Source organism: Elephas maximus, chromosome 3, assembly GCF_024166365.1.
Source record: "Elephas maximus indicus isolate mEleMax1 chromosome 3, mEleMax1 primary haplotype, whole genome shotgun sequence".
Lineage (NCBI taxonomy): Eukaryota > Metazoa > Chordata > Mammalia > Proboscidea > Elephantidae > Elephas > Elephas maximus.
Window position 1 is genome coordinate 58,422,269 of NC_064821.1, and position 23,437 is coordinate 58,445,705.

The 23,437-nt window shown below is 50.6% G+C and overlaps 2 protein-coding genes across 4 annotated transcripts in view; both read right to left on the minus strand.

Annotated features, from left to right (window-relative positions):
• Positions 1-4,957, minus strand: part of ALDH4A1 (aldehyde dehydrogenase 4 family member A1) — a 43,274-nt gene extending 38,317 nt beyond the window's left edge. The window contains exon 1 of the mRNA XM_049878090.1: positions 4,868-4,957. Within this exon, the coding sequence (XP_049734047.1) occupies positions 4,868-4,929 (62 nt within the window). The 5' untranslated portion in view covers positions 4,930-4,957. The remainder of the gene's footprint in view (positions 1-4,867) is intronic.
• Positions 4,958-7,716: 2,759 nt separating this feature from the next.
• The window catches only part of IFFO2 (intermediate filament family orphan 2), a 53,465-nt gene continuing 37,744 nt past the window's right edge, over positions 7,717-23,437 (minus strand). The window contains exons 3-9 of one of the 3 annotated variants that reach the window (XM_049878092.1): positions 22,624-22,719; positions 21,351-21,491; positions 19,896-20,035; positions 14,452-14,572; positions 14,196-14,285; positions 13,147-13,277; positions 7,717-11,457 (exon numbers count right to left, since the gene is read on the minus strand). In XM_049878092.1, the coding sequence (XP_049734049.1) occupies positions 11,352-11,457; positions 13,147-13,277; positions 14,196-14,285; positions 14,452-14,572; positions 19,896-20,035; positions 21,351-21,491; positions 22,624-22,719 (825 nt within the window). In that variant the 3' untranslated portion in view covers positions 7,717-11,351. Of the gene's footprint in view, positions 11,458-13,146; positions 13,278-14,195; positions 14,289-14,451; positions 14,573-19,895; positions 20,036-21,350; positions 21,492-22,623; positions 22,720-23,437 lie in introns of all 3 variants that reach the window. The other 2 variants (XM_049878091.1, XM_049878093.1) reach the window with 2 other exon arrangements.

Genomic DNA, 23,437 nt, shown 5'->3' on the forward strand with positions numbered 1-23,437 from the left:
ACACAGCTGTTAATATGATTATTCCCATTTTACAGAGCAGGACACTGGAAGGTTCAAAAGGGGGCTGCCCTGCCAAAGCCACAATGTGCCAGGTGTGTATGGGGTCAGCAAGGTGGCAGGGGGAGGGCATTCCAGGTAGGTGGCACGGCCCTGGCCTCTGCCTGGAGGAGCAAGAGGGCAGAGAGTGTCCAGCGAGCCCTGTGGAGCCGCCAGGCCCTCCCCAGGACAGCCTGGGTCAGCACTGGGTGGGAAGTTCCCTGGAAAATTAAACAGGCAGGTGGGCTGAGTGCAGTCCACAGTCACCCAGGACAACAGGACAGGGTAGTGGTCAACTCCAGCCATGTCTTCCTGACAGCAGGGGGCCCAGTGGAGTCATACCTGGACCCCTAGCACCTAGATGCAAGAGCAACGGACAGAAACGAACATTTATTTGAACCTGCAATGAACCTGGGCTAGTTCTTTTATTTATTACGTTTACATGTAAATACACATATCCTGCCTCTTTCCAAGGAGAATCTGTAAAGACTTACAAATGTGGTCACCCATGACAAAGCCAAAAAAAGAGAGAAAAAGGCAGGAAGTCATGGTCAAAGGAGAAAGGGGGCCATCAACTAGCTTGAAACCTTAGACAAGCTTGTACTTAATTTCCATGGGACTCAGTTGTTCAACCTGTGATGTGGGTCAGTAAGACCTACATCATAGGTTGGAGCCCTGGTGGCACAGTGGTTAAGATCTTGACTGCTAACCAAAACATCGGCAGTTGAATCCACCAATCGCTCCTTGGAAACTCTTATGGGGCAGTTGTTCTCTGTCCTGTAGGGTTGCCATGAGTTGGAATTGACTTGATGGTAACAAGTTTTTTATGGGTCACTAGCAGTCATCTCTGGGTGATTTAGGAAATAATATTGGAATCATTATTTCCTGTCCTTAAGCACAGGGAATGTGACCCCGCTGGAGCTGGACTCACAAGGACACATCAGCTGGGCCCTGAGGTATAAAGACAATAGCTAAGATAATCCTGGAAAATATCTTTTAGGGTCGCTGTGAGTAGGAATCAACTTGATGGCAATCGGTTTGGTTTTTTTTTTTTTTTTTTTTTTTGGTTTCACATAAGCCAATAAAACAGAACACAAAGGACTTTCCACTCTTATCTTTTTCTATTAGTCTATTAGCACGTAGTGAATAGAAAATTTGTTGGACCAATGAGGACCCTCCTGACTGAAACCTGTACCAATGCTTCTTAAGACAATTCAAAATGTAGGATTAGTTTCTTGCCACGCTGTGAAAACGGGAAGCTTTCAACGGTTTGGCCCATTTTGTAATGTTAATATAGACCGATGATTCTGTAAGGTTTTTTGGACTCAGGCAGACATGGCTCTAGCAGCATGCTTGTCCGCTGCCCACCTTTGCCTTTTTTGAATATATGCTTTCTTTTTGCTTTACTAAACTTTATGATGTTTTTATCCTAAGACATGGGTCATCCATAAAGAACTTCACGAATGGTTGTGATCGTTATCTGTAGACAAAGAAGGATTCGTGTGCACAGTTCATTCATTCACCAAAGGTTTACCAGAGGGCTTGCCAGATGCCGGACACAGATGCTAGGACGTGGGAACCTACGGTGCAGCAGACAAGTCTACGAAGTGAAAAAGCAAACTACAAAAATGTATTTGCAGCAAAAAAAAATTTTTTTTAAAGGATTTGCAGGATGAGCCCATTTTTATGTTGCTTTTAAAAAAAGCTTATATATTCATGAAAAGCTGAAAGAATATCAACCAAATATTGAGAGAGGTTGGTGTGGTAAGATTCCAGGCGTTTTTTTTTTTTTTTTTCTTTCTTTTAATCTGTATTTTTCCCCCCCAATGGACATATATTAGCTAAAGAAAAACATACAATCAAAGGCGTTTTTAAAAATTGGTTCTGAGATGCCAGGCACTCAAGACAAAAAGGGAAACACTTCAAAAGAACATCACCCATACCAGCTCCTCAAAAGATGCCATTTTTGTCAACACTGGAGTTTTACATACAGGATGCTGAGAGATCTCATGAAAAATGTCCTAAAACGGCTTCTCCATAAGGGCAGACATGGTACACCACAGGTGTGTCCTAAACTAGCTCTTTAATAAATGAACAAGCCAGTGACCGAACATCACATCTGCTCTTCTAGAGCAGTGGTTCTCAGCCAGGGGTGATTCTGCCCCCTCAAGCACATTTGGCAATTTCTGGAGACTTTTTCATTGTCATAACTAGGGGGTGTTACTGGCTTCTAATGGGTAGAGGCCAGGGATGTTGCTAAACATTCTCCAATGCACAGGACAGCCCCCCACAACAAAGGATTACCCAGATCGAATGTTAGCAGGGCCAAGGCTGAGAATCTCATCCGCAGGCATCAGGCCAGTTGCTGCTGCAGAAGAAATGCAAGCCTGGGGATCTGGCTGCAAAATGCTCACTCTCCTCTTAACTCAGGAGGCCCCGAAATTAAGAACATGAATCTGGAGTCAGATCGACCAAGATTTTAGCCCTACCTCTGCCTTAACTGTCAGGTGAGTTATGTTTCTTTCCCCATCTGTAAAATGGGGGTAACAGTCCTTATCATCACAAAGCCTGGCCATGGCACTTGACTGCTTCACAGATACTGCTGTTATGGGCTTTTCTTTTATAACAGGGATTGCTTTCTACCAGATGGAAAAAACCAGCTGCTGTTGAGCCGACTCCAACTCTAGTAACCCCTCGCGTATCAAAGTAAACCGTGCTCCAAAGGGTTTTCAATGGCTGATTTTTTGGAAGTAGATCACCAGGCATTTGGACTCGAACCTCCCATCTTTCAGCTGGCAGCTGACTGCATTAATCATCTGCACCACCCAGGGACCCCTTCTAACAGGCATTAGAGGTTTTTCATGTCCAAGTCTTCTGCCCCATGAAGCAGAAACTCCTCGAAGGCCGCATCCACACATAAATCCTCTGGGTATCCCTCATCTCCAGTGTGTTTGGCATAGCAGCTGCACATGGTAGATTCTCAGGAAATGTGACAATCTAAAAATGATCACACCTCCCCCAGCTTCCGTCTAGAGAAGGGTGGTCTCAGAGTGCAGTGAGAAGCCTGCACAGGGGACCACGCTGAGGGGCTGGCAAGTATGGCCCCGATTTCAGCTTGGAAGAGGAGTCCTTTTTTCTCATGTCGTCTTCCTGTGCCCGTCCCTATCCCCTCCCCACCCACAGAAGACACACAAGTGTGTTGAAACTCACCTGGACTCAGGGTACCCCCGTGCCATCCCTTGGGGGCAGGGAGGGAGAAGGGACACTGATTAACTCAGAAAAGGGCAGAGCTTAGCAGGGGAGACATAGCAGGCCACAGTCCTAGGGGTCAGGCAAACAAAGCTCAAACTCAGTGACACTGCCCACCTTGGAAAGGGAGGCCAAGAGTCATGGGCGTGCAGGGGTCAAGGGCAGCCCCACCAGACTGTAAGCCCTTCTGGGACTGGGTCTGTGCCTTACCTACCTCCCCTCACCTAGTCCAGAACAGGGCTCTGAAAACAATTGTCACTGAGTGGGCAGTGGTCCAGAAACCCAACTCCAGTGTCAGGGTTTGCAAATCTGGGTCTGAAAAGCAGATACACCTCCAAACTGCCCCCTCAGTCTCTTCACCTGCAATTTGGAATAGGAGTCCCTGGGTGGTGCGAATGGTTAACTCACTCCACTGCTAGCTGAAAGGCTGGAGGTTCAAGTCTACACAGAGGTGCCTAGTGATCTACCTCTGACGAATCAGCCCTTGAAAACCTGTGGAGTAGGTCTACTCTGACACACACAGAATCTCCATGAGTCGGAATCCACCTGACAGCAACTGGTTGGTTTAAGGTGGGATGATACTACCTTCCTCACAGGAGTGAGAAGTTTAAAAAAAAGTGATACTGATCATCATGATAATAAATAATAACTGGACACTTCCTATGTGTCAGGCAGTTTTAATGTATTTTACAAATTAGTTCATTTATAAACTCATTTAATTCTCACAATAAGATACATGCCAAATGCCTAGCCCAGTGTGTCCTACATTATACTCATTGTCAGTCCAGTCGATTCCGACTCATAGAGACCCTACAGGAGTGAGCAGAGTTACCCCACAGGGTTTCCAAGACTATAATCTTTAAGGAAGCAAACGCCACATCTTTCTCCCAAAGAGCGCCTGGTGGGGCCAGTGGGTTGGAACCCAAGACCTTTTGGTTAGCAGCCAAGTGCTTAACCACTAAACCACCTGGGCTCCTGGGTAAGCACCCCATAAATATTACTATTCCACCTACTAGAAAATAGTCTCTCTCGTTCCTGTTTTGGACCCAACACTTAACTTGAAAAAAAGGGATGAGGAATAGAAGCAGAAAAAATGACGGTGGAAGGAGGAAAGGGGAGACTCAGTGAATCCCAGGCGTGGGTCCTCAATGTGAGTCGAGGGTGTGGAGGTGAGAACCGTGAAATGCTAAAAATAAAGGTGTCTCTCGGCGGAAGCCAGCGCACTCCGACGTGGAAAATCCAGTATCAAAAGGAAGATGAGTGAATCGGTAGCTACTTTCTGAGAGTGGGACCCGGGAGAGCCCAGAGGCACCCCACTCGGCTGCGGGATTCGGGAAGGGGGCCCCTCCCTCTGAAGGTTAGTGACCACTTGAGGGAGGCTGGGGAAGAGGCTGAGAGATCCCCGTGGGAGCAAGGCCTGGGTGGAGGGCGGGGAGCACTGGAGGCAGAGAGCCCGGGAGCAGGGGAGGGCTTGGGGAGCCCCGCGGGGACAGGAGCCCGGCTTGGGGGAGGCCCAGAGACTTCGCGACCCCGGGCCAGCAGGCGCCGCGCTCGGGGCTTCCACAGCCCGGTGTCCACTCACCTGGCTCCTCTCCAGGGGCGGGCCAACAGGGCGCGGCGGAGCGCGAGCGGCTGCAGCAGCATCTCGGGCTCGGAGCGCGACTGTTAGTAAAGCATGAGACCCGGCGGAGCAAGACCGCACGGCCCCGCCCCCTGGGACCGCACCATCCAGGAGAGGGGGGATCAGAGCACCCCAACCGTCCTCCGAACTAGGGGGTCAACCGAAACCCCTCCCTATATATCTTCCGTTAATAAAACTCTTTCTGTATGGGGGCCGCTGTGCAATGGAGGGACAAGGGAAGCCCTGGGATATACCCTCTATCCCCCTACTCTTGATGGTATGACCCAATCGTTCTCGATAAAGGGGGAGGGGGCGTGAGCCCCATTGACCAATCAGAGTGATACATGAAAGCTTCTGGGCCAATCAGAGGGACGGACCCGCAGCAGCCTTCTTAGGCAGGGAAGAGAAGAGAGAGGCTAAAAAAACCAATAGGAGAGCAGAAATGGGGCACTTGCTGAGGCTAAGCGGAAGGACCTGCTACCAGGTTCTTGGTCAGCGCGTTAAGTGCCTCAGAGGTCGAGTCCCTTTGCTGGGGCTGCGCTTGGCTGCTGGGAGGATCTAAATTTGTGCGGCTGCCGGACTCCTCCGCCCCGCAGGGCACACCCGGCTAGCTCCTTGGCCCGGACCCAGACCGTTCCCCACCTCCTGGCCTGGCGCAGGGCCACCCAGCCTCTTAGGGCCTGGCGCTTTTTAAAGTCGGCCTGCTTCCTTGCAGATTATTATCAATAAAAGATAAAACCGGAGCCGTTGTAGGCTTAGCTTTTCCTTCAGTTCCTCTGCAGCGGAACCACTGCTCTGACGCTTCTCCCCCCACGCCCCCTACCCCCCACGCCCCCTACCCCCCACCCCCCCACGCCCTGCACCCCCCACCCCCGCCGGCCCCGCCTAGATCAAAATTCGTGTTTTCTCTATGGGGAATTGTTCGCTTGGTGAATGCTTGAACGTTATTTATAAGTCCCGGGTTCTGAAGCCTTTCCTGATGACGGTGTCTTAGGGACCCATTCCGTTCCTAAAGTTGTTATAGTCTTTCTCACACTGTTATATCTGGTTCTATTTCCTCAAGCTGCGTGAACCGAGTTCCTGCTTATGAGGCAGAGTTCTGATGCTAATTCTGGTTCTTCCCTATGACCATGTAACTGGGCGAGTGACATAACCCCCCAGGCCTCTGTTTCCTCATCTATAAAACACGGTTAATAATTATTGTTAGCTGCCACGGAAGTGGCTGTGACTCCTGGAGAACTTCTGTATAACAGGATAAACTGTTGCAGGTCCTGGGCCATCTTAATGATCGTTGGTATGACTGAGTCCATGTTGAGGCTATTGCGTCAATCCACCTCATTGAAGGTTTCCCTCGTTTTTGTTGGCCCTCCTCAAAATGCCCACCATCTCATGCCACTCCTTTTCTTCCAGAAGATCACATCATTTAGGAAACTTTGTGGAACTGGAACATTCAAAGAGTGACGAGTAAGAAAGGGAAACTACATGAGTGCATATCTTAGAGATGGCAAAAAACAAACTGGAATGGGCAGTGGCTGTTTCTCCTCGTCCTTGGAAGACCCTAGTCAAGTAGGTCCAGTTCGGATGGGGCAATGTCGTCCTGAATTTGGCCATTAACAGGAAAAACCCAGAGCCTCTCCTGGGTGCTGTGTGGGGGTTTAAGATGCCGGGACTTGGTGGCTAACAGGACCTCAGTACCAAACCAGGCTATGCCACCTTTCAGCCTGTGCTCTACCTGGCCCTCTCTTCTGTAAAATGTGTATAATAATCCCTGCTCTGTCTCCTTCCAAAGAATTCATTGTGAGCTATAAGTGTAACAGGTGATGTGAGATTTCCTTTTTATAACTAATTGGCTAATCAGTTTGTTTCAGTGTTTATGTGGCTCCCAGTCCTCTTGCCCCTCCCATCCCACAATGTTCGTCAATTTAAAAAAAAAAGCACCATCAATTCTAAGACATTTCTCTTTATTTAAAAGAAGCCAATATACAGGATATAAAGGGCATGATATTTACAACAGTACAGTAAACAGGTTGGTGTTCAGTAGGATCAGTAGTCTTTCAGTGAGTACAAACCCTCCCCCTTCCCCTTGACACTAGACCCAGCTGGCAGACAAACAGCAACAGTGGGGTGGGATGGGATCACGGGATATAAAGTCTCCCTGGATGGGGTTTAAAATCAGGTAGATGCTCAAATGTCCGTACAAGGGTCTTGGGGGGGGGGGGGTGCCTTTACTTCATTTCTGTGAGGAGTGAAAAGGGGGGATTTGAGGGATTTGTCCAATACTAGCACACAGCCCACTCTGACCCTGGAGTATTCCACTCATGGAAAATTCCCTTCCAGAGAGAATGTGGCCTTATTACCTGTGCCCACTCAGCTGCCTCCAGACTTTCCATTCTAGGACTAGTGCTCAGTGTCTCAAGGTGGATGACCTAGGCCAGAGAGACTCCCAGCACCTCATCCCTCAGCCTGGAGGAATACACCCCAGGACTGCAGCTGAGTTCCTGGCCTGTAGTAGGCACAGCCAGGGCTGGGCTCTGAGCATCTCCCAGCATTTGCACTCCTGCCCCAGCTCCCTGACAACCTGAAACCCACTAAGACCCAGGCGCAGAGGAAGCTGTGTGCTACCTGAACCCACAGCCCCACTGCCACATTCTCAACCATCTTCCAAACACAACTGGCTTGGAAACAGATCTTGGCAAACCAGAGTTAGAGTAATTAATCAGAGCCTACCCTCTGAAAGAAAGCTTGCTCCCAGCCTTCCCCACCTTAATTCCTAATTCCCCACTGCCCACCCACCCCCACAAGCACCCCCCCCCAAGACTTCCCAGGACCAAGGAGCTGTGGGAGGGTCAGGGAAGAGGAAAATGGGGTGAGATGGATCCTACACTCCACAGAGGTCGCTCATCACTGTGGATGGCTAGGCGGTGAGGCTGGGAAGACAGGTTGAAGGGTGCTGATTATATTCAATCCAGGAGCAACATGCATATCTTGTCCACAGAAAAATGCTGGGCTACCACAACTGCCTACCCGAGATTAAAAAATCTTCCCCTTCATAAAAATAGATGAGAGTCTCTTGCTTTATAAATAGATTACATTTAGCTTAAGTTACACCTTACATTAACCCCTACCCTACTCCCTCTACCCCCATCCCAAGCCAAGTGGTTTGATTCCCACAGATCTGAGCTACATCCACAGAGCTAAGTCCCTGATGAACACACGAGTACATAATTTCTGCCTGGTTCTTCAGCGACCTCAAGATCTGTTTGCTACAAGAAAACAAAATGTCTTTGTTTGCTGATAATATTTTTCCCCTGTTTCAAGTCTCATGGGAATGTGAGTGTTTATATGTGTGTCTGTGTGTGTGTGTGTTCCACAACCAGGGAGCCAAAAGGAAGCTACTCTCCCTGCCCCTTCCCAATCCTCTCTTTTTATAAACCCCCCCAAAAATAGGAGAGTGAGAGAGGGCAGCAAAGGAGAGCCCATCTGAGAACAATTCTAAAATACCAATGTCAATATGACACTGGGCTTAGAAATAGAAAACCAAAATTAAGTATATACAGCTTTACAAAGGACACACCAGGTTGTGCCAACCTGGCCTGGAGCTGCCCCAGTGAGCATTGGGGTCTTTCTTGGCAAGCTGTGGGCTCATGGCGAGGGGATAAGCAGGGCCCACTGGCAACTAACTCAAAAAAGAACTTGGTGGGGAGGGAGGCAGCCAGGCCAAGACCCAGGAACCAGCCCAGGAGGCAGGTTGACTACACCATTGCTGTCCTTTCCCCCATTCACCTGCCCCCAAGTGGAGAGCAGCTATTGGAAACCAGCAGAAAGGAGCTCTCTGACCACCATTTCTCTCCAGCTCCTGCCATCTCCATACTCTCTAGACAAATTCACAGCACCCTAATCTCCAAAGACAAATGACCTATGTATATAAGGGGGAAAGCAAAAACAATACACCAGACACCAGTCACCACCGTAACCTTCATTACCCTCAAATACTTACACTATTACTTTACTGCCTTAACTCTAAAGATATGTCTGTCACCCTCCCAACACCTTGAGGAACAACCCAGGGCTGGCTTCCATGCTGCTTACCTAACCCCCAAACCATGCCATTCAACACCCCTCTCAGCCCTGGACAAAGGAGACCCACCGAGGTTTGGCCAGTGTCCTGTCCTCGGGGAAACGGAAAATCTTTTCAGCAGCTGAGGTCCAAGCCCAACTGGCTCTGATAACCTTCGGTTAAAATAAAAATAACAATAACAACAATAATAATAATAAGGTATGTTTGAACCCTGTAACCTTTAGAAGGAGGGCCGGTGAGGAGAAGAGGAAGGGCAGTCTCTGCTTCAAAACCACCATCCCTCCAAGTACCTATCAAAGGACTGTTTGGCTAATAAGAGATGCTGGGAAAGGAAGCCTCTTGGCCAGGCTGCCACAGGGAACCAGTAGGGTATTCCCCCAACAACAACAAAAAAACAAAAGAAAGGAAAAAACTCATGATAAAGGCCACCAAGGTCTGATAAATTACACATAGTCACTAATACACTCTCACGCTCTCTTTCCATATACATATACGTATATATAATATGAATATTATGTACAATGGTAAAGACTGCAAAACAGAGAGGGGAAACGGAGGAGAGAGGAGGCCCTTTAAGGTTGCTGGTGCCCTGGGGAGGAAATACAGGGGCCACAATCCCACCCAAAGCCAGAGCTCCCTCCTCTGCCTCCAGACACAGGAAGCGGGTATGAAGTTCTGGTCTTTGGGCACATTTTACTCTTTTGACCTCCAGGGGGCACTCCTGGGCCAACGAAAGCAAAAATCGGCCATCACACCACTGTCAAAAAAAGACACCAAACTGATTCAGAGAGACCCTATAGGATGGAGTAGAACTGCCCGATAGGGTTTCCAAGGAGCTGCTGGTGGATCTGAACTGCCAGCCTTTTGGTTAGCAGCCATATCAATTAACCACTCTGCCACCAGGGCTCCCACACCACTGTAGTGGGTACAAACAGAAAAAAAAAAAAAAAAAAGGCTGCTAGGCCAGCTCCAAGCTAAGATCTGGCGGTGGTCTCAATACAGTGCCCTGCAACTACGGGCCACTCAAGTCTTGGGGAGCTATTGGCTCCGATGAACTCCCCGAGTGGTTAGTCAGTGAATTATAGAAAGAGGCTTATGTATGTTCATGAGTGGGACAGAGGATGGTCCTCACTCAGGCTTCTAATCCTGCCACCTCCAATCTGGCAGCAGCCCTCACTGCCTCCCTCCCTTCCCCTTTCCAATGCCTCTTTCCTGCCAGTGGCCAAACAGCAGGCAACTTGGGGACAGTGGAGAACCAAGATGGCAGCAGGGCAATACTAACCAGAGCTCCACTGTGAAAGGGGGAGGATACCAGGCCTGGCCCCCTTCAGACTTTGTCACAGAGAAACCACAGGCCTATAATACCTTGGAGCTGGCTGGAGAAGGGGGAAAGAGCATCAAGTCACCAGGGCAATAAAAGATCCTCCCAAACCAGTGAGGTCCCAAAGCAAGCAAGCAGTCAGGTGGGCTGAGGATCTTTCAGGAGCCCAGGCCTAGCTACCAACCTGGACCAACCTCCCCTCCCAAGACAGTGCTCACCCTCAGAGGCTGGAAGAGAGGTGGCCCTCGCTTCTGCCTCCCTCCCAGCTCCAGGGGGAAACCATGGGTCCAGGAAAGGGCCCACCTTCCACAATGAAATAAGGCAAGCTGCTTTTTTTGTTTGTTTTGTTTTTTTTTGCATAGTAGTTTAAACACAGTGAGGCTCCACCTCCCCGCACAGTGCCTCATCCCTTCACTTTGCCACTCGATCCAAAAAGAAAATAAAAATGTGTTTTTGCTCCCTTCTTCCATCTTTCTCTCTTTCGGTGAGTGAGAAACATTTGGGAGGCCCCCACCCAGACCTGGAAAGGTTGCAGAGACAAACAGCTCCTTCCTGGGGGAGACTGACTACCCCAAGCCCCAATTCAGTCAGTGCTGGCAGGTAGAAGAAGGGAGGGCAGAGCTCATGGCCAATCAGATGAGCAGGTGGGAGGGTAGAAAACCACATTATATCATGCCCAGGGGCCCTGCCCTCACCTTAGAGTTTTGTATAAAAACACCTGCTAGGAATAATTCTTTGGAGCTCAAAGTGGCTCAGCTTAAGGGAAAAGGCACAGTTAACACTGCATCATCCGGACAGAAGTCTGCATTTGTGATGTGGAGAACAATAGAAATTGACAGCACCATTCCTTGGGTGGAAGGATGGAGAAGGGGCACTGGTTGGTGGTGGGGAGTGTGGAAGGAAGGAAGGAAGGAAGGAAGCAGCAGTCCCTCGGGGCCTCCAGAGAAGGGAGGACGTAGGAAGTCTGTGTGGAGCCTTCGTGGCCCCATGGGGGCAGGGGGAAGGGCCCCATCTCCAACACCACCAGGCACTTAGGGCCTCAGTCATCAGCTGACCATGGGCTCCACATCCGCCTCCCGCTCAAACTCATCCTGGATCTCGTCTGTACTTCCTGAGTCGCTGCTGGCCATGGAGCTGGGGGATGGGGAATTTCTGGAAGGCAAAGAGAATGGGGATACTCAGAGAGCAGGCTGGGGATTTCTGAAGGATTCAAGGAGCCAGGAAGGCTGAGTGGCCACTCCCGTAACATCTCACCTCAGAGGGAGACCCTACTCTGAGACCCTGCCCGATCTCTGCTTTGCTCAGAATTTTCTACGTTTTTGTGTTGAACATGGCTCTGAAGACCTCTTGGGGCCCCTTCACCAGCCTTGAATTGGTCTGAGTGCTTTGACTTCTCTAGACTAAAAGCTCCCTGGGGGCAGGGACCATGGATTAAACGTGGTTCTTACCCTCCCATCACCTAACACAGGTCTGGGTACATACTGTTGTTGCTGTGTGCCATGGAATCAATTCTGACTCATAGCAACCCTACAGGACAGAGTAGAGCTGCCTCATAGGGTTTCCTAGTCTGTAATCTTTACAGGAGCAGATTGCCAGGTCTTTTCTCCCACACTGCCACTGGCCGCTTTGAACTGTTGACCTTTTTATTAGCAGCTGAGTGCTTAGCTGTTGTGCCACCAGGACTCCTGGGTATACACTAGGTGCTCAGTAAACCCCAATTAACTTCAATTCAAAGGGAGGCCATACAGGCAGGCTTGAATTTTGGCTCTGTGGCTGATGAGCTGAGGGTCCTTGGACAATTTACTTAACCTGCCTAAGTGTCAGCTCCTCGATCTGAATAATAGAGATAATACAGTGGGTTCTGGGACATTAAATGAGTTAAAGGTATGATGTGTTAAGTGAGGGCCTTGCACGCGCTGCTTCCCATGGAGCTGTCTCTCCCTCTTTCATAGTCTGAACCACAGCCTTGAACCACAAACACAGTAATATAGTTACGGTAAGAAAAACAACTACAGTTAACATCTACCTTGTGCTTTGTGCCAAGCATTTTACATGCATTCTCTCATTTTATTATGAGACTGTCTCCCCAGTAAGGCTGCATGTTCTTGAAGGCAGGGGCTCTGTCTTTGTTTTTGTGTCTCCCAGAAAACAAAAGGTGCTTTGTACTTCCCAGTCTCTAGAGGACAGACCCAGCCAGCTCTGGGTTGGAAGATGGGAAAGAAAGGGAAATTGGTTCCTACAGTGCCCTGCCCACTTCCTCCACTCCCCAAGTCAGCAGAAAACGGCGTGTAAGTGCCATGAGGGCAGGGGCTGTGACTGTTTTGTTCAGCACTCTATTCCCATGGTCTTGCACATAATAGGCCTTCAACAAGTATTGCTGAATCTATGGGGGGAGCAGGGTGGGTTTGTTGTGGTAGCTACATGAGATTAGATATGAAAGACATCTAGCACATACTAGGTACTCTAATATTCATTGGATGGATGGGTGGGTGGGTGGGTGGGTGGGTGGGTGGGTGGGTGGGTGGGTGGGTGGGTGGGTGGGTGGGTGGGTGGGTGGGTGGGTGGGTGGGTGGGTGGATGGGTGGATGGGTGGGTGGATGGATGGATGGATGGATGGATGGATGGATGGATGGATGGATGGATGGATGGATGGATGGATGGATGGATGGATGGATGGATGGATGGATGGATGGATGGATGGATGGATGGATGGATGGATGGATGGATGGATAGATGGAGAATGGGCTGGATAGGTGAAATGGACCAGGCTGTAAGTTGCAGCCCCACCAATTTCCCTCAAACACCCAATTGCTGAGTCCCTGGGACAGGCAGGGCTAGTACCTCTCTGCAGAGCCTTTGATGAGCCGGCGACAGGTCTCCATCTGCACATCCAGGCCCCGCTTCATGCTACACATCTCCATGTACTCGTGCAAGTGTCGGTTCATGTCACTCTTGGCTGTGGCCAGCTCCAGCTGAGGGGAAGCCACATGGGATAAGGGTGAGGGCATGTCAGAACCCTCAGCATCTTCCCTTCTCACTTCCTCAGTGGTAGCACCATCAATGCCACCACTGCTGTGCCCTTGGGACCCAGCCTCAAGGGCTTCAACCTCCCTGGGCCTCTGGACCCATCACTCTGTTCTCTGCATACTCGCCCATATCCTCTGGAACTGCTTCTGGTCAAAGGGAATGGTTGGTTAGCAACCCCAGGGACACCTTCCTTGAAAGCCCCACCCAGCTCTGATAATTCCCCCAGCCTCAGCATTTCTGCACTCTTTTATATGGACTGGATTGTAAAAGTCCTTAAGTCTCTTTCATGTTTCTCACCCTTCTCCTCTTTCTTCAGTATGACAATGCAATGATTCTCGTTGCTATTAGGGTTTCCTAGGCTTTAATCTTTACAAATAGTCAAGTGCACAGGCTCTGGGGCCAGAGAGAATTGGGCTTGAATTCTGCTTCCCAGTGGTGAGGCCTTGGGTAAGTCATTTGGTCTCTTTTAGCCTCATCTCCTCCTCTGTAAAATGGGTGGCACATCACCTACACATGGGGTGGTGGTAAGGTAACTAGGGAGGATGTACTTGTAAAGGGTTTCCTCAATGCCTAGCATCACTTGGTATCAATTACTACCATCTCAAACGAATTAAAAAAAAAAAAAAACCTCTCTGGGGCAGGCAGGGATTGCCAACCCCCATTTTACAGATTAGGAAACTGAGGCCCTAAGAATGGTGTGAATTGCCTAGAGCCAGGCAGGGAAACAGTAAGCCTCCTGATCCCAATCCTGTGCTTTCCCCACCCTATTGCCCCTGCCCACGTAGGCACTTAATCACCAGGGGTCTCAATCATGTGGCTTTCAGTCGAACCTCCCTCATGGGCTCTGCAGACTGAGCCCTCACCTCAATCTGGCCTATCGTTTCCTGGTACTCCTTGTCTCTCGTCTTGAAGAAGGATTCTGTCTCGTGGATCAAGTTGCCCAAGTGTTCCTCCTGCTGGGGAAACAGAACAAAGGGGATGATTTAGATGGGTGTTGGGGGCCACCGAGAAAGAACAGGGCTGAGGGATAATTGGAAGGAGATCCTAGGTGAGAGCCCCCAGGAGGATGGGCCCTCCAGGCCCCACCTCAGCCTCTGGGAAGCCAGGCCTTGGGCTTACCTCCCTCTGCAGGTCAATGGTGGGATTGCAGTTGGTGAAATCCTCCCAGAGCAGCAGTGTGTCTTCATTCTCTTCCCATGTCAGGCTGTCACAGTCGTCGTCAAAATCAAAGGTCTCCCGCCTATGGGAGTGACATGGAGGACATGACTGAACAGATGCCCAGGCTCCCAGGGACCCATATGTGGGGTGGCGGAAGAGGCAAATGCAAAAAAAGATGGGGTACTGGAGCAAAGGAGAATGAAATACACCGAAGACACAAGGAAAATATTAGGCCAAGAGACAAAAAGGCTAATATTAATACCAGAGACTCCATTAGCCTGAGACCAGAAGAACTAGATGGTGCCCAGCTACCACAAATGACTGCCCTGACAGAGAACACAACAGAGAGTCCCTGATGGAGCGGGAGAAAAGTGGGGTGCAGAACTCAAATTCTTGTAAAAAGCCCAGACTTAATGGTCCGACTGAGACTACAGGAACCCCAGAAGACATGGCTCCAAGGCTCTCTGTTAACCCAGAACTAAGACCATTCCCAAAGCCAACTCTTCACACAAAGATTAGACTGGACTATAAAACAAAAAATGATGCTCGTGAGGAGTGTGCTTCTTAGTTCAAGTGGATAAACAAGACTAAATGGGTGGCTCCTGGTGGGAGGTGGGATGTGAGGACAGAAAAGAATAGGAGCTGGTTGAATGGATACGGGAAACTGGGGTGGACAGGGGCATGTGCTGTCACATTGTGGAGAGTGCAACTAGGGTCACATAACAATGTGTGTATACATTTTTGCATGAGAAATTAACTTGGGCTATAAACGTACACCTAAAGCATAATTAAAAAAAAAACTAAAACCATTGCCATAGAGTCAATTCTGACTCATAGAGACCCTACTAAAAAAAAAGACAGGGTGGTGGCCAAAGGAACATTCGCCTTATCCACAGAGTTTAACTTTTAAAACGCAGAATATATTTATGTATTATTTGTATATTTAAAATGTACATTTTAAAAATGCCAGATTTTAATTAGTGGAGACTGAAAATATTTTCCCCAAGTCTCATCCTGTTATTTTTTTTTTTTCATTCATTTCACAGCTATTTCCTGAGACCCTCCTTGACCAAAATGATTTACATAATCTTCTTGGCAACTTGGAAAAGTTGCTGTTCTATGGACAAGGAAATTGCGCTTCAGAATAACTCACATGTCTTAAGTCACACAGCTAGCAAGTAGCAGAAGCTGGGGCCCCAAACCAGGTCTGTTTCCTGCGGCTTTTTATCTCTCATCATAACATCAACAAGCATCCACTATGTGGGGGGCACTGGACTACTAAGCTTATATTAAAATGCAATTAGTTTCATCCTCACAACAATCTTATGAGGTAAACATAATTATTATTCCCATTTTACAGATAAGGAAACTGAGGCTCAAAGGGTTAGGTGACCTTCTTGACCAATACATGCCGGGCACTGGATTTGAATTCAAAGCCTGCATGACTTCAGGGCCTCCTTTTTCATTAGGAGCCCAGGTGGTACAATGGTTAAGCACTCAGCTGCTAACTGAAAGAAAGGTCAACGGTTCGAACCCACCAGTGGAGAAAAGACCTGGTGATCTGCTCCTGTAAAGGCTGTTGTTATTGTTGCTGTGTGCGGTCAAGTTGATTCCAACTCATAGTGACCCTCTATGATGCAGTAAAACTGCCCCATAGGGGTTTCCGAAGCTATATGATCTTTTAGGGAGCAGATTACCAGGTCTTTTCTTCCATGGAGTCACTGGTGGGTTTGAACCACCGAACTCTCACCTATAAAGGTTACAGCCGGGGAAATCTTATGGGGCAGTTCTACTTTCTCATATAGGGTTACTATGAGTTCTACTCTGTCATATAGGGTCGCTATGAATCAACTTGACAGCACACAGTGACAACTATTCATTAGAACTAGAAGCAGGATGACCAACCACACAGGTTTGCTTGGAACTGAAGGGTTTCTCAAGACACACTGGTTACCCCCACTGGAAGGGACCTTAAGGATCACTTGGTCCTACACAGATGGGAGGGTTAAATCACTTGACCCAATAAGTCAGTGCCAGGGGAGGGCATGGATCCTGAGTCTCCAGATTCCCATCCCAGAGCTCTCCCTGTTGCCTCCCTCAACTCCTTCCTGGATCCTCCAGGGCATTACTCCCAACAGTCAGACAAAGAATCAGACTGGGAGCCAATGGGCAGAGCCCAAGAAAAACTTCTGGTAAGAAGCTGCCTAGAGCGTTCCCTAGGGTCAGGCCACTCTGGTTCCCTGCAAAAAAGTAGTTCCTGCTTGAGCCTGTAGGTGGCTCTGTGAGTCCAGGAACCAGAGCCCGGGGCTGCCGGGCGAGGAGAGGCGCTGCTGGCCACTGCTAGCCAGAGCCTGAGTCCCTGGGGTCCAATCATCACCGCATCACATACTCGACTCCTGACTTCACTTCCTTTCCAGCGTCTGGGGTCTGACGGAAACCACAGCTGAGGGAAAGGACAGGAAGATGGACAAGAGGAGGGGCTGGAAGAGGGCCTCCTCCCTTGCTAAGACTGTAGGGCAGGGTGGAGGGGAAGTGCTAGCTGGCCAGGGGCAGAGAAAGTAGCAAATTCCTCCTCTTCTCCTTGATCTGAATCCCAAGTAACCAACTTTGATCAAAACGAAACACAGTTCTAACATGGGTGCATTATTCAAAAAGCTTCTGAGAACTGGCCAGGGGCAGTCTCTCTGGGTCTCAGCCTATAGCAAGTGAAGATGTTGGGGGAGAGGCCAGGGCCCCGCCCAGGGTGGGGCCAGCAGGGCCTGGGCTGACACTGCGGCAAGGGGGGTGTGTGTCTGACGGGTGAATTTTTTTTTTTTAAACTTAGGCAACTTTACAACCAGATAAATCTAATTGGATATTGACTCATTTCAGACCAGTCAACACACAGGCACCTGTTTTTGCAGCATGTGCTCTTAGCTAGACTGTGGGCTGAACACCCTTCCCTACTCCCAGGCGAATCTGCCAGTGAAGGTGCACCCCGGAGCTCTCTGCACTCGGCTCTCTTGGGATGTGCTCTTTGCTTAGGGATTCTCTGGTGACTTTATAAAAATGCAGGGCAAGGATTTCTTCAGAGAAGCCCATTCATTGCACCAAACTAACCCAGCTTCGGGTCCCTGGGGTCACACAAGCCTATCTTAGGCTCAGGGATGCCTAGGGAAAATCTAGACCCAACCAATGGTCCTTTTCAAAAGCCCCTCTTTGATCATTAGCAAAAAATGAGAATATGAGATTTTAGGGCGATACTGAAAGATGAATCAAGAGTCTGGGGGTCTCTACATCACCTTCAAATAGCCAACCACCTAACTACAGCTCCCCATCTCAGTTCTGTTTCAAGGGGTTGGTGAGTACAAGGAAGTCTCAGGCAAAGGAACTCTCATGGCGCCCAGGTTCCTACTCCGGCCCACACCTGCTGGTGTCCCAAAGAGTCAGCTGGGCTCAGCTGGCAAAGGGACCAGGGCAGGAACGGTGTGCAGAGGAGGCAGAAGAGGGACATCTCTTCCAAGCATGAAGACACTGCTGTAGAGGATAGAGCAGTGGACCAAGAGTCGGGGGCATACCTCTGTCACAAAGGCCTGTGCACCCTTGGGCACATCATCACCCCTTTCTGAGCCTTAGTACAAGGAAGGAGTTGAACCAAGAGATCTTTGGACTCTATAATGCTAAAGCTTTGCAGTAGAGGCGCCTGCCTGGCATTTAAATGAATACGATGTCAGGGTACCTGCTGACAGGAGTGGGCCCCTCTGAAGGGTTCTAGGAGGTGTTGTCAGGGCTCATCAGAGCCAAGGGTGCAAACCTATGCTGTTGGAAACCAGGACTGCAGGGAAGGGACCCAGGCCAGAAAGCTCGCTTAGCCCCTAATGCAGGAATGAGGGGTAGGAAGAATGGAGGCCTGGGGAAAAGCTGAGTTCTCCAGATTCAGGTACCTGACTGTGAGGGACTCAGAGACAGAGCAGGCGAGAGCAGTCTGGTGGGCCTGGGGGAAAGGGGGACCCCACAGACCAGTCCCAGCCCTCTCCTTTGACTCATGGCCTTTAGGCAAGTCACCCAATGCCAGCAGCTGCACCTCTTCTCTCTGCCTCCTCATTTTAGGGCAGAATATGAATTATAGTTAAAGATGGGTCAGGATTCAGAGCATGGCACTGAATAAGCCAAGGCCACACTGCCATCCCTGCCCCAGGTATATCCATACCCAGTGATGTTCTGGTAAACCAGCTCCTGGGGTGGGGGACAGGGGAGACCCTGATCTGTAGCATTTGTTATTTCCCACCATGGCCAATTTTAAGCAGCTAACATGATATCACTGAACTTGGAGTGGGAAGAAATGCACACAACCCCAACCATACCCAGCCCAGACTCAGCCCGGGCAGCACTATGAAGTGAGAGAGCCGGGCAGATAGGCCTGGGGCAGAATCTTAGTTTTGCTGCATATTAGCTGAGTGGTCTTGGTCAAGTTGCTTCCCCATTTGGAGGCTCAGTTCTTGCATCTACAAAGTGGGGTGGGGGGGATAACCCCTACCTCCTAGGTTGGTGATCTGGAGTCAATGAACTCACGCTGGGAAGCACCATGCCTACGAAGGCTGCTCAGTGAAAGGCGGGGCCCCTTCCTTGGCTGGTGTGGTGGCATCCAGGGTGTGGATCAGCTCAACCATCCCGCCCCAAGGAAACTAGAGGGAGGGGTCTAAGGCTCGAAAAATAGTTCACAGATGACCTTTGCCCCTGGGTGGTACAAATAGTTAATGCACTCGGCTGCTAACCGAAAGGTTGGAGGTTTCAGTCCACCTAGAGGCGCCTCAGAATAAAGGCCTGGCGACCTACTTCCAAAAAATCAGCCACTGAAAACCCTATGGAGCACAGTTCTACTCTGACACACACGGAGTCACAATGAGTCTTGTAGCAACTCTGAATAACTTGACCCTTTCTGGATTCATGAAGTCACCAGACACAGAAACTTCTGAACATGGCCAGGGAGGGGACAGCCCAGCCCCTTCTTCTCATGGGAGAGAACAGCTGAAGCAACTCCCTCCTTCCACCTCCATTCTGTCTGTCCACTGCCCTGGAGGAAGTGCTCCAAGGGAAAGGAAAGAGAGAGGGAGACAGGTAACATGAAGAGCTATGGAAATCTGAAAAGCACCTGCTGTGCCTGGAGGCAGCTGCCAATAACCAGCTCCTGGCCACCACGCTGTGGGGCCCAATGGACTCAACTTTTCAAGAGAGACTGCGAATGTGAAATTCTCCAAATTCTAAATGTTGAAAATGAACCCCAGTTCTTTGAAAGCACCGTGCTGACGAAACAAACACACCCGTGGCCTCCTAGCAGCCCAGCCCACCAGTTGCTGCCCCTGCCTTAGCGATCGAGATTGGGGGGATTGGCAAGGAGCCCCACAGTGCTGGGTGGGAGCACTCACAGCTGATTGAACATGCGCTTCATCTCATCTGTGATGTTCATGGAGCCGACTTCATCGTCTGAGAACCGGTTCACCTCTCCGTCCTGCTCGGAGATGTCATCATCTGAAGCCACCTTCCGCTCTTTCTTTTTGGGGACCACCTGAACCGGAAAGGAAGAGATCAAGGTAACTGGGAGGCTCTGCTGGGATGGAGGTGGGGGCGGGCCACTGAGGAGGGAGCCGGCATCCCACACGCAGATGGAGCGCGGCTGGGCCAACCACTGGCAGGAAAGATGCACAGGTCCGCTACGAAGCAGGCGGTGTTAGCGGGAAGCGTGAGGTGGGGGGGCATGCAGGATGGAGGACATGGACGGCCTGGACCCTTCCCCTGCCCTAGGAGGCCTGCTGGCTGGGCTCATCAGAGAAACAGCCCCACAATCTGGGGAGAAGAACAGGCCAGACCAGGCTGCAGAGCCACCTGGGATGTCTCAGAGCCAGCCGGAGAGACGGTGAATCCCTCACAGAGGCCAAGACCGCTTTATGCTTCCCAGAGACCTCTTGCTCACATGCAAAGGCAATGGGCAGCAGCCCGAGGAACACCAAGCTTCCGCTCCAAGCAGACAAGATACACGCAAACGACACTGCTGAATTGGTCTCCTGCTTCCCAGCGGGGGCATAGCGAGAAGGCACAGAGAGGAGAAAGGGCCGCGGAAAAGCCCACATCTTGCCCAGCTATGTCCAAGGTCACACACTTAAAGCAACCACAGACTGTATGGCCCTGAGCTCAAGCAAAAGCCAGACCACAACCCAAAACACAAGAAGCAGCCTTCCGAAAATAACATGTGCTCTTTGGTCAGCTGTACTGGGAGGACAGACCTTCTCTCAGGAGCACACATACTTTCACATTAGGTTGGGGAGAATGGAGAGATTCTTAGTGGGAACAAAAATAGTTCAACGTGAACAGCTCCTCTTCGGAATTCTGAGGTCACCTGGCAGGGCTCAGGCCAGCTCACCCAGTTGTCCCCACACTTTGGCTAGGGCTCCCCACCTAGGGGGATGACGCCCAGTTCTAGCACACAGAGGAAGGGGCCTGAGGCAGAGCAGAGGCATAGTGTGGGGCAGTGGAATGAATTGGAGGGTCATGAGACCTGAGTTCTAGTCTCGGCTCTGCCACTTCTCTCCTGGAGTATACACGTCACGTCAACCCCTCTGGGCCTCAGTCTCCATGGCCACAGGATGAAGCAGTCAGACTAGATCACGGAGTCACAGGGTCTACGCTCTCTGGGGGTTCTACGTTCCCTGGTTTTATGTTCTCCAGGGGAGGCCAAAGGGGGATAAATGCTACCTCCTGGGGAAGGGAAGTGAGCGGGGCGTCGGGGAATAAAGGGCTGGCCAGGCAGGAGTGGAGGCCAGGGCTGCTCTGGGAGGGGGAGTGGCGGGCAGGTGGGCAATGGTGAGCAGGGTGGCCCTATTCACCTGGAAGATCTTGGACACGTCTTCCGAGTTCCGCTGCTGTGCGACATCGCACAGCTTGGCTGTGATATCGATTCGGCGGCAGATGTCCATGTCCACCTTCATGGCCTTTTCTTGGATCTTTGTGTCCAGGTCTGTCATGGGCTGCAGGGAGGACAGCAGGGGGTTATGTGAGCAGGGAGTGGAGCAAGGATGAAGGGGTGGGCAGCCCGCAGAGTCCAAGGGACCCTGAGCTTTTCCTGAAGTGAAGGGCTGGGTCAACGCTGCTCAGGCTGGGGCGGGGTGGGGAGAGGCCTTGGGGGTTAAGGGCGTTGGCGCCCAGTGTTTGCTGGTCTCCCTAGGGCTGGAAGGCATCCTCTCTGCAGAGAGTCAGGATGTTAAAGCAAAGAAAAAAGAAAGACAACTCACACTGTTGAAAGGCTGCCCTCTTTTCCCAACCTGTCTCCACACAGGGGCCCCTGCCGAGGCAGCTCTCTCTCCTGGATTCCACCCACAGCAGAAGGCAGGGGGTCGCTAGGATGGGAGGGTTCCCCTCCATCCAACTGAGGGGAAGCCAGGTGGCCTCCACCTGGGGAGGTTCCTTCTAATCACACCCAGCCCTGTGGTGCCTCAGCACCAGGAACCAAGCCAGGCTGAGTCACCCCAGCTCTTTCTCCTTTCTGCCTGCCCACTGAGTGAAGGCAGCAGGAAACCCAGGTCCCCGGCAGGAAGGAGGTCTTCACTGCTGGCAGCCTCCCCACCCCCACCACCACTATCGTTACTCAGAGGGGCCCTGGAGTGTCAAAAGGACACACGCTGTCCCCTCTTGATGCACCAAAGCAAAACTGCGGGAGGCTGCTGGGCCTAGAGCCTCTTAGGCTGCAGAGGCTGGACCTGGGGTCTCCCTCACCCCTACAGTGGGCCCCAGCCTGCCAGTCCCCCTCTTATGCCCAGACAAGCAGGCTGTAATCACCACCTGCCCTCAACAGTGGCAAGCTGGGAAGGAGTCCGACCGAAACACACACAGACCGTCAGAGGAGCCCTGGGGAGGGTGGGATGGGTTAAGCGGCAGATTAATGCATCTCTACTCAGACCGAGGGGAAGCGGAAGTGGGGGCGGGGGAGGGGGCGAGAGGAGGGCGCCTGGTCTCCGATGCATCCGTCATCCTCACGGTCAAATGCAACAGCCAGGATTCTAACTAGAAGCCGAGCTCCGGCCGCCTCAGAGTGAACGAAGCATTTTGCATGATGGGGGTGGAGGGTTCATGACGCCTGGGGTGGCAGTCGGTGGCACTTACGTCACTCATGAGCCCCTTAAACACCACCAGCTCAGCTTTGAGCCGCTCGATCTTCTCGTTCATCTCCTCCTGGATGGCCTCGGCCTCTTGTGCCGCCTGCAGGGATGGAGATGGGAGGCCTTAGGGAGGTCGGGCACCCTGAAGGCAGGGGGGGCTGGACACCTGGGTCCAAGCCCTAGACGCCTGATGTCCAACCAAGCTGGGCACCTACATGCCTGGGAACAGGGTGCCCAGGCCTCCTCCCAGCCTGGCTTCCCACTGGACTCTGCTGACTACGGGGCACCACTCAGCCAAAAACACTTTTCAAAGGACTATTTATTGCATGGAAAAATCCATGGCAGATACTAAGAGGAAAAGAGTAGGTTCACGAAACAACTGACGCCAGTATGTTAAAATTTTAAGCTGGCTGATGTGAAACTGCCTGCATTTGACCACTTGTGATCTCAGAAAACGGCAACGTCATGTGTTTTCACCTAACACATGCATCTAGGGTGGGTGTGTGTTCGTGGAGAAAAGGCTGGAGGCTTACATACCAATTCATCAACTGTGGAAGGGTGGCACTAGAGGTCATTTTTATTTTCTTCCCTGTGTTTTTCTGTGTTTTCCAAATATTCGACCACGAGCGTTTTTTTAGAGGTATTTTTATTATTCAGGAAAACATTTGCTCTTTTCCTCCTACTCCTCTATATTACTTGAATCTATCTTGAATTTTTTAAGAAGATTAATGCTTAAAATATCAAAAGATAATTTTTTAAAAAGTGTTTGACAAGATCTTTTCATGCCTTCTCATGGAATCGCCACTCTTATTCCCATT